The sequence below is a fragment of the Ylistrum balloti genome, unplaced genomic scaffold, assembly GCF_031769215.1.
Source record: "Ylistrum balloti isolate Yb309-2 unplaced genomic scaffold, AGI_CSIRO_Ybal_v1 Utg369916, whole genome shotgun sequence".
NCBI lineage: Eukaryota > Metazoa > Mollusca > Bivalvia > Pectinida > Pectinidae > Ylistrum > Ylistrum balloti.
In genome coordinates, this window is record NW_026782036.1 from 1,860,596 (window position 1) to 1,874,410 (window position 13,815).

Sequence of the window (13,815 nt, forward strand, 5' to 3'; positions counted from 1 at the left end):
AAGTGTGAATGAAACGAATTAGATAATTTGCATTTCGAAGAAAAACATATATTTGATCATGTAAAAAGAAGAAGCCGAAACATTTATCTTCCTTACTTTGTGTAGATGCCCCGATTTTAAGAATCTACCGGTCCAATGTGTGTTGCAAGAAGATCCAAAAGATCCATGTTGCAAAGTACCCACATGTAGTAATGGAGCCAATGGACAACAGGTACACATACCAGTTCCTAGCTACAAACCAGGGTACTCGGGTTACGGCACTGCTGCTCTTCCACAGACAGTAGCATCTGGTGCCTATGGACCTGGTCCAACTAGTTCTGGAAGACCTTCTTCGTCATTCACTGGTCTTAGTGCTGGCCACACTGTTGTTGGATCGACTGGAGGTAGGTATCGTATGAAAAATGTCAAATTTTATAGTACAAGAACATGGGTTATGCATGTCAACGTTTTTGTACGCACCGTCGAAGATGACACATACATATTTTAAGTTTTTTTATAATGTGTGTGAAATACTTAAGAATAAATTATTGTGAGACACAAGAAGCTGAAATTCCTTCGGATTTACGTGCGCCTTGTCATTTATGAATATGGAGACACGTAAACATTTTCAACAGTCACTGTCACCTAGTTTGTTACCTACCCATGATAAGATACAGATATCAATAAAGCATGTTAGCGTTACTTCATCCTTCGCGTAGGATACTAATTTGGGATTCCTCCTTCCGTGCGTCCACCCTGGAGGCTTTATCCGAGCTACAACTTAAAAACCTTTCAACTGATCTCAGCGACAAAACTTTGTGTATATATAGCAGGCCTAGTGCCTAGGTGTTTTTTTTGACAATATATGTGTTACAATGGAACTAAGTAAGACGGACAAAATTACTGTTTGCAGACTTTTTCGCTCTTTAACTTGAAAACTGTTCAGTTTATGCCCACTTTTAAACATCAACAACAAGGGATGTTCAAAAGCTTTTAGACTCCTCCATCATTAAAAGTAACACGCATTTGGCTGCAGTTTAAACGCATTGTTTTAACTTGTAAAACGTGTTAGGTTGGTGACTGATAGAAATCTGATGACTAGAGTTGGAGCTGATATTTATTTCTATCGTCTTATTTAGGAGGATGTATTTACAAAGGGGTCGTTCATCACCAAGGAGACTCTTGGGACGATGGATGTGACTTCCGGTGTGAATGCTTGGACGCTCAACAGGGACAGTACAGATGTAATGATAGGCATGTTTCAACGTTTCCTTTTACGTCAATCTGCTGTATAACGCGAATTTAATGATATAATCGCCTTTTTTGTTGTTTTTGTTTGATTGCTCGACTTGTTTATGTTACATGATTTTATCAAAACTTTGGTATATAAGAGTTTTTAGTCTGACGTATGATTTCTATTACGTAGATGCCCGAGCATGATGAACCTCCCAGCACAATGTACGAAGATACCTGATCCTGCCGATCATTGCTGCCAGACATACACCTGTGATTTTTCACAAACCGTAACGACGCCACCACCATTTTATGCCAGAACAACACCACCTACAGGTGGAGGTGAGTACAGACGATCCACTCTTTTAATATCGTTTGTTTGTAATACCAAGAAATGATGGGTATACTGTTTACATCAGGCAACATGTCTACATCGGGTATTAAATTTAACGTACCAAAAAGTAACAGTTTGTAGCATGTAAGTGTTAAATCCCCTCCCCCTCGATGTACATTTATACACATGATGTTACAGAAATAGCCTTCAATTGTTTTTTGTCCACTAGCTGGACTCCCTGCTCAATTGAATTGCCGGTTTTGGGGCAATTTTTATTAACCGTATATCTATATCGTTTTGACTTCCGTATTTTGATTAAAGGTAGGACATGTTGCTGTTGTAAAGATACTAAAAACATGACAAAAAATGCGAAAACGTTGTTTATATTATCATAGAGTATGACAATGAAAATGCTCTTTTATATGAAATTTGTTTCAGATTACTGTGTGTACAAAGGTTTGTATTACAACCAGGGCGAGCAGTGGGATGACGGCTGCAGCTACAAGTGTCGCTGTGAGGATGCTAGGAACCACTATCACCAGTGTACCGATAGGTAAGAACTATCAATAACTACGTTTTAAGTCGTGCAATATATGTTCATTTGTAAAATCAGTTTTAATTTGCCAATAAAATATGCTGATACCTTTTGAATAACTAAACACTTTATTATTGAAATAAAAGTAATTAACGATAGTTAATATGATATACATGGTAATGAAACCAAAAAAAAAACCATCCAAACCAGTAAATGAGTAACGGAATATCACGACTTTGTATTCCTCTACAATGTTCCTGGTAATTTGAATTTATGAAGGCTTATCTTCATGGCCTATTTCTCAAGAGATGACTATTTTTCTCAAATGAAAATTCATTAGATGGATCACCCAAGGGAAAAGATGCCGATAAAAGTGAGGTTTTCCGACCAAAAATTCGTTGGCCTTTATAAGTATTCAAAGATATTAGTCGTACTATTCCAATATGGACACGTAATAGTAAAAAAAAAATTTTTTTCAAAAGGTGCGCTCGGTTTGACAATGTGCCTCTTGGCTGTTCATTTGTTCCCGACACTAAGGATCCTACTTGTTGTCGTGTACCCCAATGCTCTGCATCAATGGGTGGCCCAGTCTTAGGGGGCCAGTCAATGAACCCAACTGGATTCGTTGGATCCTTAACCGGATATGGCAAACCGCCCAGTGCTGGAAATAATCCCAATATATCTCAAACCGGATACGCAAGTATGAAAAATGGATTAAGTCTGTTTGGATTTCAGTTAAGTATGATGTATGGTCATATAGAAATTAGACGGATTCCAGTTGTATTGTTAACCAATTTGGCATTGCAACAGCGCAATAAGGATGCTATTTTTACATTATAATGGGCAAAACTGTGTGATGTCTCTACGTTTTATTTCTCCTCATGTTTCATACCTTATTTTCCATTTGCTAATTTTATCATGAATCATTTAATGATAATAATAATGTTATTACGTTAGTTTTTTTCATCGTCAATATACTAAAACTAATGAATTTATTTCTAGTTCTCGCCATTGATCAATATTGTAGGAGCGTGTATCTACAAGGGTCAAATATACCAACAAGGACAGACCTGGCAGGATGGATGCGATTACGACTGTGAATGCACCGACGCCACAAAGGGCATGTACAGGTGTACGGACAGGTAATTAATGCATGAAAACACGTGTACAACAAGACGTAGCTTGAGAGTGCCAATAGGTATGACATACGGGAGCAGGTGAGGTGTATGATAATCACTGGATGCGCTAAATGTGAACCGAAATGTTACGACTAGACATATTTAAGTATGAAACAGATAAGTTTATTTGCTTATATCAAATATATTTGAGCATTTGTGACGTTATGAGATAAGCCTACCATGGCCAAAATGGAAGTAATCACTGCCCTTAAATGCGTTAACGGAACAAATAAAATACCTAAATGTTAAATTCAAAATCAAATTGATGAAACTAGAGCAAAATATGCACAAGAGAAAAATTACATAAATATTACAAATAAAACAAGATTTTCTGGAAGAGTAGACATCTTATAACCTTACAAACGACACCCGTCGCGTAAATGCAGGTAAGTAATGGCTCAATCTCAAATGAGAAGATGATTTACAATTAAGAAACCGCTTGGCATATGAACGAGCATCAAGGTGGTAGATCAAACTCAAAGCGAACACAGAAGGAGAATATTTCCAAACTTGTAAATTATGGCGACCGAAAAAAAAAACGCAAAATATTCATCTTCACTTACCTACATCTCTCGGAACCTTAAACGTGGCATTACTAAACAGCTACGACAACAGACTTCAGGGAAATATCAATGGCGACGGTACTAGTCTAAAAATAAGAAATGAATGTTTTATTACATTGTGGCGTCTCCTAGTAAAAAAATTTAACGAATAGCACTGTGTATGATGTCGGTATTCAAATTGTGTCGGTCTCTAGGCTGTAAAAGCTTAGCAAAAAAAAATATTTTTCACGACACTTTATTGGCATTTTAGTGAGGTGGTTACAACAATCTTGGTAGAGAAAGTTTTGCTAACATATGGGAAAATATGTACCGAATTTTCAGGAAATATTGATGGGCTGTAAGGGGCAAATGTAGAAATACAAAACGTTTGAATGATAGACGTAACGCATAATAAAATATAGGTGTCACCCAAGTAAGATAAAGCTATATCAAAGTGTAATATATTAATCTGCTAACAGTATTGAGATTTAATAGACTGAGTTATAATGGAGAAAACAGGGTAAGTAATATGTTATCTAAAGCCAACAGCTTAATGAAACTATAGGTATACAGGAGTCTGGTTCACCGCTGTACCAATTGTTGTAGATATACGTGTTATTGAGCATAAATGTTTACTTATACCTATATACATATGTTATTAATCAAAAACCTGTCGTGTACAACACATGAAGTGTTTTATTAAACATGATTTATAATTCCAAAGGATTATGAAAATGGAAACAGATTCGTAACAGATATTTTGAACCTTGTTTTTTCCTCCATTATGAAGAGCCAAGTTGACAACAAAATGGTATTCAAGCAATTATCGTTACGTCGATTCCACGAGGCCAAAAATGCGTGTTACAATGTTCAACATGTACATCGCTCCCTTATAGGTGTCCCAGATTTGGCCAGCTTTCCAATAATTGCCATTTAACATCAGACCCTAACGACCGATGCTGTCAGAAAGCTGCATGTACACCGGTAGGTCCTGCCCAATGCAGGAACAAGTTAGCGCATTGTGAAAATTACGGACAATACGCCTGTAACGAACCGTACAAGGAATGGGCGAAGGAGAACTGCAACCAGTACTGTGGATTCTGTGGCAACACCGGTAGTATATACTTCTATATTATTTTTTCCTGTCTTACATGGTCAAGGTGATCATACAATGATCAAAATTTGATTACAGGAATTATTCTGTCAATATACTGATATATAAAGATAGGATATACATGATATTTGAATTATATTTGCGCTATTAACGAAAGAAGAATGGCTCTACCTTTACCTCCTGCATCAACTGAATGACGCAGAGATTTTGCACTACTTTAGCAATGTGACAATAGTCTTACTGTCAATACAGAGGTAAATATATTCAGTGATGCACAACTTTTTAGCAACTGAGTCATATATTTTCAAAGAACTCAATTTTTCAAACAATCACACGTTTTCGTGAGCACTCGATTTCGAGAATTAGCAGAACGTGTTCTAGTCCTTAAGAAATTGATCAGCACCGAGAACATACAAATGTTCGACATTTAATTAATTTATGGACATATATATTTTCGAATTAAGACAACCAACTAATCAATACATATACTATCCTATAATGTAATTCAAGGAATTTCGTACTTTTCAATATTGATTGAAAAGGAATGTAAAGTACAGTTGTATGTTAAGGAACTGTGGCACTATCCATAGGAGATTAAAAGTGGTAGGCAGAAGCATGCTGTTCATATTTTATTCAATGTACATTTTTCAGCCAACGTAATGAACATCATCTACAAATGTAAATAAAGTGAAAGTGTTAATATCAGTATAACAGATTGTGTTAACCTGTCCTCCCAACATTCATAAAACGTTGCCCGTAAAAACATAATTCTTAGCAAGTGAAGATGTTCCTAAAAAGCGCGCTCACTGTTGTTGTAGGAGTGACAACGACCGTCAGCACTGCTTGTGTTGATCGTTTACCCAATTGCAAGGATTACGGAACGGATAGTTGCATAGGACAATACATAGGATGGGCCAAGTTTAATTGTCCAGTAACTTGCAACTATTGTAGTAAGTAAAAAATCTTGTCCTTTTTCCAATAATTATGCATACTTCAGTATTACGGCAGTGTAGATACAATAATCTAGTATACATTTGTCTTACTTCAAAGGCAACATACTGTTTAATTGATAAAAGTCGTTCTGCTTATGGTTCGCTACCGTCTTGTTCCCAAATATTAAATTTTGCTTATATCTATGCATTGATATACGTGTATTTCGTAATATAATATTTTTATTGTTGTCAAATGTTTGCGGATTACTTAATTTCGCGTTATCCTTGATAACCAAAATTCAATCGCTCATGAATATTACAACTTTACAGTATGTGTAGCATGATGTCTCCAAATCGTCAGTAATGCAAAATGGCGTATGGTTTTCACGACAAGAGTTTTGCAGCCTGTTCTGAACATATTATTCATCTGAGATATTATAAGGTTTTTGTAAATCTATTTCGCTACCTCTGTCGTCGCTAACATATATTTATCATGGATGATTTCATTTCACCAAAAATCGCTGAACATTTTTCCTTGTACAGTAGAATCGCAATCGCAAGGTAAATGTATCACTACGTATCAGCACTTCTTTAATTCATAGATATGTTCATATTCGTAATTAGTAATACACTACTGCTTGTACGGAGATCAGAATAGCAGTTCAGTAGATATTTGTTCTTCTACATGCAATGTGACCACATCAATTAACTTCAATGACATGGACCGTTTGGTTACTGAAATTTCAAAATATCAGTAATTTCTTGGATGTTACCGCAATTACGTCTTTTCTAATTCTAGTAATGCACTACACAATTTGTGATCGGATGGACTGTAGACAAATCAGGAAAGGGTGTTTTAGTGCCAATTTTGTCTTTTTAGCTCCTTTGTCTGTAAGTCGGACAGACTAGGAAAGAGAAATATTTGTTCTAATCAACAGAATAGTTTCACATCATAATTTGATATCAGTAAACACCTAACGGGAATAGGATTGGGGGGGGGGGGGATATTTAACGACAATATCAATAAAGCATAATAACATTTCTTCACTCACATAGATACAGGAACTGGGACTGGAACTGGAAGTGTAGGACCAGGAACAAGTGGATCTGGGCCGAGCGGAACTGGTAGCACAGGGACTGGAACAGGAACTAGTGGCTCAGGACCGAGTGGAACTGGTAGCACAGGGACCGGAACAGGAACCATCGGGTCAGGGCCGAGTGGAACTGGTAGCGTAGGGACCGGAACAGGAACCATCGGGCCAGGGCCGAGTGGAACTGGTACTAGTGGCACTGGTAATGTTGATAAACAATGATATCACATGAAAGTATGAATTTCTTTCTTTCTTCTAGACTCGCATTATAAGTTTGTTTCATCCTTCTTTTATGAAAAATAATATTTTATGGTCAAGAAAAAACGGTAAAATGACATACATCTATTCAATCTATATATTTCACCATGTGTGATGTTCTTTTATTGTTTGTTTTTTGTTGTAGGTAGCGGAAATTGCAAGGATTCTATTTCCAATTGCAAAGATTACACAAGAGCATCCTGCGTAGATCCCTACGCGAGCTGGGCATTAACTCATTGTCCCCACTTCTGTGGGCTCTGTGGTCAGTTAAATACCGTATTGTCGCCAACATCCTGTCATTTACAATTCAATATCTACTTTCCAAATGTTTTACGATATTTGCAAGCACAGGTACCTAACAATTTCTGTTGCGCTCTCTGTATATTGATGATTTTACACGGGTGTCGATTTTGATGTGGAAGTTATATGGTTCAATGATTTGATACGTGCATGTCATAAAACTCATCAAATTATTTAACAAGTTCAATAGACTCCATGTTACATCAGCACCATTGTAGGAACCTATTGATTAAGTAACCCTAACCTCTGAGAAATAAACAAAAACTCTCAAATTGAATTCTTCGTATGGCGAACTTAATTCAAAATCGTTATACGTTTTTCAATAACGAGACAACTGTGTGTGATGTCATCAAGAGGTGACCTTTTTATGATATCAGAAAATTGTTATCATACACGTATGACAAGGCCGTATGAAATGTCACAACTGACCAGTTTTGTAATAAATTAATATATTTCTAAACATCTTCTCAGATCAACTTACGGTAAGTGGAACTCAGGGAGGCGGATTTTCTGGAACAGGACAAGGTGGCATCGGAACTGGAACTCAGGGAGGCGGATTTTCTGGAACAGGACAAGGTGGCGTCGGAACTGGAACTCAGGGAGGCGGATTTTCTGGAACAGGAACTAACGCAGGCGGCACTGGAACTGGAACACAAGGCGGAACAAGCGGATTTGTAACGTCCTATCCAAATCAAGGATTCACTGGACAAAGTATTTATTAATACTGAACCTTGTGGTGTTAAAAATAATGTCATTTTACAACTTTTAGTTATTAATTCTCCGATTGATCAAAACCTTTCTTCTTTAAACTTGAGAACTTGAAATTTCAGATGTTGACAGCTGTAAAACCACAGATTTATTTTTACAAGTACACGTAATATCCCCCTTTTTTGCATTTTCGATAGTACTATGCAACACGTTTTGTTTTATACACACAAAGTTAAATTTGTATATTTTTTCCTTCCTGTCGCTTTTTCAATGTTTCAATATACTTCCTGCTACTAATTTCTTAATGACATTTGTTCAGTAACATTGCTTTTGTTCTAGCTGGTGGTTGCTACTATAAGGGGCAGTTGTACAGCACCGGACAGATTTGGCAGGACGCGTGCTTATACAATTGCTCATGCACAGACGGCATTCGAGGACAATACTACTGTACACAGCTGTATGTTATTCAAACCTTTTAATACTTTAAATAGAAGGATCTTAAATGCGTTTTCATTTCGTATGCGATTTGATGCAGTAAGTCTTAGAACGTTTTATTTTTCTAACCTCGGCAAGCAAAATCTAAAAGCTCGAGACAACTTGTATAAAACTGTATAAAACATATGAAATCAAAACAAATGAAGACATCTTTAATCATTTAACTCATAAACTTTCATTTTTTTTTTGTCATTTTCAATAGTGGCGTAATGCCATTGTCCGTATTAAGACACCACTAAATCTTTCTGACTGGCACAGCCAATGAAAACCGCTCCAGAGTATATCAAAATAGTGACATCTACGCAAAAATATATTGACGCATTTACTTGCGGATTATGTTATACAAGCATTTATATCAATATCAAATTTAAGGAAAGTAACATTTTTTTTCAAATAATATCATGAATGCTTCAACATGCTAAAGTATCTTAACAATAATGTGATTGATTTGATCCAAATGATGAATGAATATCGGTAAGTTATTAATAAGGAAGTGGTCTATATTCTGTATTCATCATCAACCCTTGGTTATTAATCCATCCCTTAGCTATCTACTTCTGAATACCATTTAACCGGTTATTTTAAAAGGACGATATCTTCGCTATTTCGCGGTACATTAACGTGCCGCGAAAATTTTATTCGTGAAATAATGAGTCACGTGTGCTTTAAATTTTCTTTAACATCAAGGTCGCGAAATTTTTATTCTTTGAAACATAATTCAACCGTTTTGTCTGATAATTGCAAAAAGTTTCACCCGTTGAAATTACCAGCTATACGGTAGCTAAAACACTTGTTGGTTACTTTGAAACTAGTCGTAGTTGAGACCAGTTTGATAAACAAAACACAACATTATTTATCTAATCAGTTGATATTGAAAATATTCCTTGTTAAAGTAGTCTTTTCATCTTTTGGATTATGGTCATGGTGTATGTAATTTTTTACATTGATTATTTTCTCACTGAACGGAAAAAAAGACGATGGGTAAATTTCGAAATCTATCATCAAATTTCAAAAAAGAATTTGTAAAAAATCCATGAAATTCTGATATATGAATAAATGTCATTCAACTCACAAATACAAGTATAACACTATTTCAAAAAGAAAGAAATAGAATTACACAAAATAAGCAGTTTCCTCTATTCTTTTCTTAAACAGAGAAATGGCAAGGCTCTAGCAAATAACAGGTTTCACAGTAATTTTTACTATATCATATCTAGATGTACGCAGTATACCAATATTCCCCAAGGATGTACCCTTCAGAAGTCGCCAGGTGAATGTTGTGCGCAGCCAGTATGCAACGGCGGAGGATCTTCAACCGGAAGCGGCGGTACAGGAACTGGGTCTCAAGGCTCTATCACCGGAACTGGTGGCACGGGATCTGGGTCACAAGGTTCTTTTACCGGAGGTGGTACTGGTTCTGGTACAGGTGGTCAATATACAGGTAATTGTAGTTGTGAACTGTTTTGTATTTCTTTTTTTTTTGTTCTGTTCCAGTTTTGTCATTTTAATGTGAGTGGTTTGAGTTGAATGGATTTCAGAATAAACTCGATTTTTCTTTTGGTATACCTGCGATGTTATAGTACTAACATTAAAGTATAATGCAATTCCAGTTTTCACCAACGGCAAATCCTTATTCATGATTACAGTGTATGGTGTAATAACTTGAGGTGGGCATGGGTAGGAGAAACACACAGGGGCGTGTACTTGATTAGTCATATTCATTATTCTTCCTTTGATGGTTAAGATGCACTGATTTGATACATTCAATATTTTCCCTTGCTTTTGTTTATTCATCTCTCTTAACTTTTTTTCATTCAATCGCTAATTTCTTCATGAGCATATTTTCATTACATATAGTTATTGATTTGCCCATGCCATTATTTGATGAAATCATTCAAATGACAAAATCACGTTATATTGAGAAAGTGAAAAAAAATTACTGAAGATTATCATTTTTGTTGTTCGTAAAAAATATGTTTAGCTGATAAGTTATACAATGAAGTTTTATTATTTGTTTTCTAGAAATAAATGATAAATTTACCATGACGCTTAATGTCTTGCAGGCCAATCTCGAGGTTGTTATTTCAACAACGTACTGTATTCCCAAGGACAGACATTCGATGACGGATGCACGTACATATGTACGTGCATGGACGCAAGTCGTGGATACTACACGTGCAAAAACAAGTAGGGATCTTTATATGAGTTTGTTGACTTAGAATACAAAAGTGATAATTGACATTGCCATGCTTCGATACTGACATGATTAGACACGTTATTGTTTAATCCTTGTTACATAATGTGTTTTTCATGCTAATATTTTATATCACAGTTCTATTTAGAAATGTATTATGTTTAGTCAAGCTTGGCGGTGTCTATGTCATTGTTTTAAATTTCAATCAAAACAAATCTTTATATAATCAAGTTGTATGTAACCAAGTTTTATGGGGTATGTAATCAAGTTTTATGGGGTATGTAATCAAGTTTTATGTTGTATGTAATCAAGTTGTATGTAATCAAGTTGTTTGTTGTATGAAATCAAGTTGTATGTTGTATGTAATCAAGTTGTATGTTGTATGTAATCAAGTTGTATGTAATCAAGTTGTATGTTGTATGTATTCAAGTTGTATGTAATCAGGTTGTTTGTTGTATGTAATCAAGTTGTATGTAATCAAGTTGTATGTTGTATGTAATCAAGTTGTATGTAATCAGGTTGTTTGTTGTATGTAATCAAGTTGTATGTTGTATGTAATCAAGTTGTATGTAATCAAGTTGTATGTTGTATGTAATCAAGTTGTATGTTGTATGTAATCAAGCTGTATGTATTCATGTTGTATGTAATCAAGCTGTATGTTGTATGTAATCAAGATGTATGTATTCAAGTTGTATGTAATCAAGTTGTTTGTTGTATGTAATCAAGTTGTTTGTTGTATGTAATCATGTTGTATGTAATCAAGTTGTTTGTTGTATGTAATCATGTTGTATGTAATCAAGTTGTTTGTTGTATGTAATCAACATGTATGTAATCAAGTTGTATGTTGTATGTTATCCAGTTGTATGTAATCAAGTTGTATGTTGAATGTAATCAAGTTGTATGTAATAAAGTTGTATGTTGTATGTAATCAAGTTGTATGTAATCAAGTTGTATGTTGTATGTAATCAAGTTGTATGTAATAAAGTTGTATGTTGTATGTAATCAAGTTGTATGTAATCAAGTTGTATGTTGTATGTAATCAAGTTGTATGTAATAAAGTTGTATGTTGTATGTAATCAAGTTGTATGTAATCAAGTTGTATGTTGTATGTAATCAAGTTATATGTAATCAAGTTGTATGTAATAAAGTTGTATGTTGTATGTAATCAAGTTATATGTAATCAAGTTGTATGTTGTATGTAATCAAGTTGTATGTAATCAAGTTGTATGTTGTATGTAATCAAGTTATATGTAATCAAGTTGTATGTAATCAAGTTGTATGTTGTATGTAATCATGTTGTATGTAATCAAGTTGTTTGTTGTATGTAATCAACATGTATGTAATCAAGTTGTATGTTGTATGTTATCCAGTTGTATGTAATCAAGTTGTATGTTGTATGTAATCAAGTTGTATGTAATCAAGTTGTTGTATGTTGTATGTAATCAAGTTGTATGTAATCAAGTTGTATGTTGTATGTAATCAAGTTGTATGTATTCAAGTTGTGTGTAATGAAGTTGTATGTATTCAAGTTGTATGTAATCAAGTTGTATGTTGTATGTAATCAAGTTGTATGTAATCATGTTGTATGTAATCAAGTTGTATGTTGTATGTAATCAAGTTGTATGTTGTATGTAATCAACATGTGTGTAATCAGGTTGTTTGTTGTATGTAATCAAGTTGTATGTAATCAAGTTTTATGTAATCAAGTTGTATGTAATCAAGTTATATGTTGTATGTAATCAAGTTGTATGTTGTATGTAATCAAGTTGTATGTAATCAAGTTGTATGTTGTATGTAATCAAGTTGTATGTAATCAAGTTGTATGTTGTATGTAATCAAGTTATATGTAATCAAGTTGTATGTAATCAAGTTGTATGTTGTATGTAATCAAGTTATATGTAATCAAGTTGTATGTTGTATGTAATCAAGTTGTATGTAATCAAGTTGTATGTAATCAAGTTGTATGTTGTATGTAATCAAGTTGTATGTAATCAAGTTTTGATGTTATTGAATTACATCAGGTAGTTTGACACTTTAATCAGATTTAGGATGTTTAGATTTGTAATCTTCAATTAGTTATGAAATATAAGATTACTCTCCTCCAAGGGAATGGGCTAATATTTTCATGTTTAAATATTAGAAACACGAGTGAAATATATTTGATTTTCCTGAAGACACTATTAGATATTCTAATTATTATATTTTCACAGCCAAAATAGCAAAATTACTAGCATGTTTAGAATTAATATGAAACCAGGAAGCGGACTTAGTTTTACGCGGACACTACTCACTCATTATAACTTCGGTGTACTCGACAAAATGTGGTCCGTTTAGAAAAAAAAATAGTAAAAATATGTAAACACAAAAATAAAATCCAAAATGTAATGGTATTGTAAAAAAAGAAACATATTGTGATGTCGATTCGGCAATTCATGCTTTAAACGAGACATTAACATTCTCTGTTGTATGATATGTTAAAAATATCAAAATGCAACCTAGACCATATCAAAATGTAATAAAATAAAGTAATAAAAAAAACCGATGTACGGACCTGTAGTCTGAGAGAAGGGCAATGCCTATTAAGTCATATGCTTCAGCTTCAACGTGAATTGAAATGACAATTGAAAAGACATCAGATACCCATCAGCTCTCTTCACAAGGAAATAGAATAATACATTGGTAATGTACGTCAGTAACGTTTCAAATGAAACGCTTTATTCACGAAAAACATTTTGATTTTATTAAAGTTTAAAACATTAACTGTAAAACAACCGTAACGTATACAATTTTTCAATTAGTTACATGTTGTAAAAAAATCTAGAGAAAACTGATATATCAACATTAGAATCGATAAAAAACAACGGCCAATATCATGAAAAGACACAAATAGAATATAAACAGATGTCCCAAAAGGATGTGCGT

General features: G+C 34.3%; 2 protein-coding genes across 2 annotated transcripts in view; both read left to right on the forward strand.

Moving 5' to 3' along the window:
* Positions 1 to 3,227, forward strand: part of LOC132546816 (uncharacterized) — a 53,461-nt gene extending 50,234 nt beyond the window's left edge. The window contains 6 exon segments of the mRNA XM_060210532.1: positions 106 to 383; positions 1,119 to 1,233; positions 1,406 to 1,554; positions 1,985 to 2,099; positions 2,564 to 2,781; positions 3,109 to 3,227. Of these exon segments, the coding sequence (XP_060066515.1) occupies positions 106 to 383; positions 1,119 to 1,233; positions 1,406 to 1,554; positions 1,985 to 2,099; positions 2,564 to 2,781; positions 3,109 to 3,227 (994 nt within the window).
* A 1,080-nt stretch (positions 3,228 to 4,307) lies between these two features.
* Positions 4,308 to 10,918, forward strand: LOC132546817 (uncharacterized). Its single transcript, XM_060210533.1, has 9 exons — positions 4,308 to 4,321; positions 4,698 to 4,915; positions 5,734 to 5,865; positions 7,060 to 7,140; positions 7,342 to 7,458; positions 7,968 to 8,170; positions 8,544 to 8,661; positions 9,917 to 10,140; positions 10,763 to 10,918. Exons 1-9 carry the CDS (start codon positions 4,308 to 4,310, stop codon positions 10,916 to 10,918), a joined length of 1,263 nt encoding a protein of 420 aa, XP_060066516.1.
* The last annotated feature ends 2,897 nt before the right edge of the window (positions 10,919 to 13,815 follow it).

Bases quoted from the DNA above. Each gene is read 5' to 3' on its own strand.
- LOC132546817 (XM_060210533.1), top strand. The intron at 5,866-7,059 runs GTAAGTAAAAAA...CCATCGGGTCAG, and splicing joins AGTAACTTGCAACTATTGTA to GGCCGAGTGGAACTGGTAGC. The intron at 10,141-10,762 runs GTAATTGTAGTT...AATGTCTTGCAG, and splicing joins TACAGGTGGTCAATATACAG to GCCAATCTCGAGGTTGTTAT.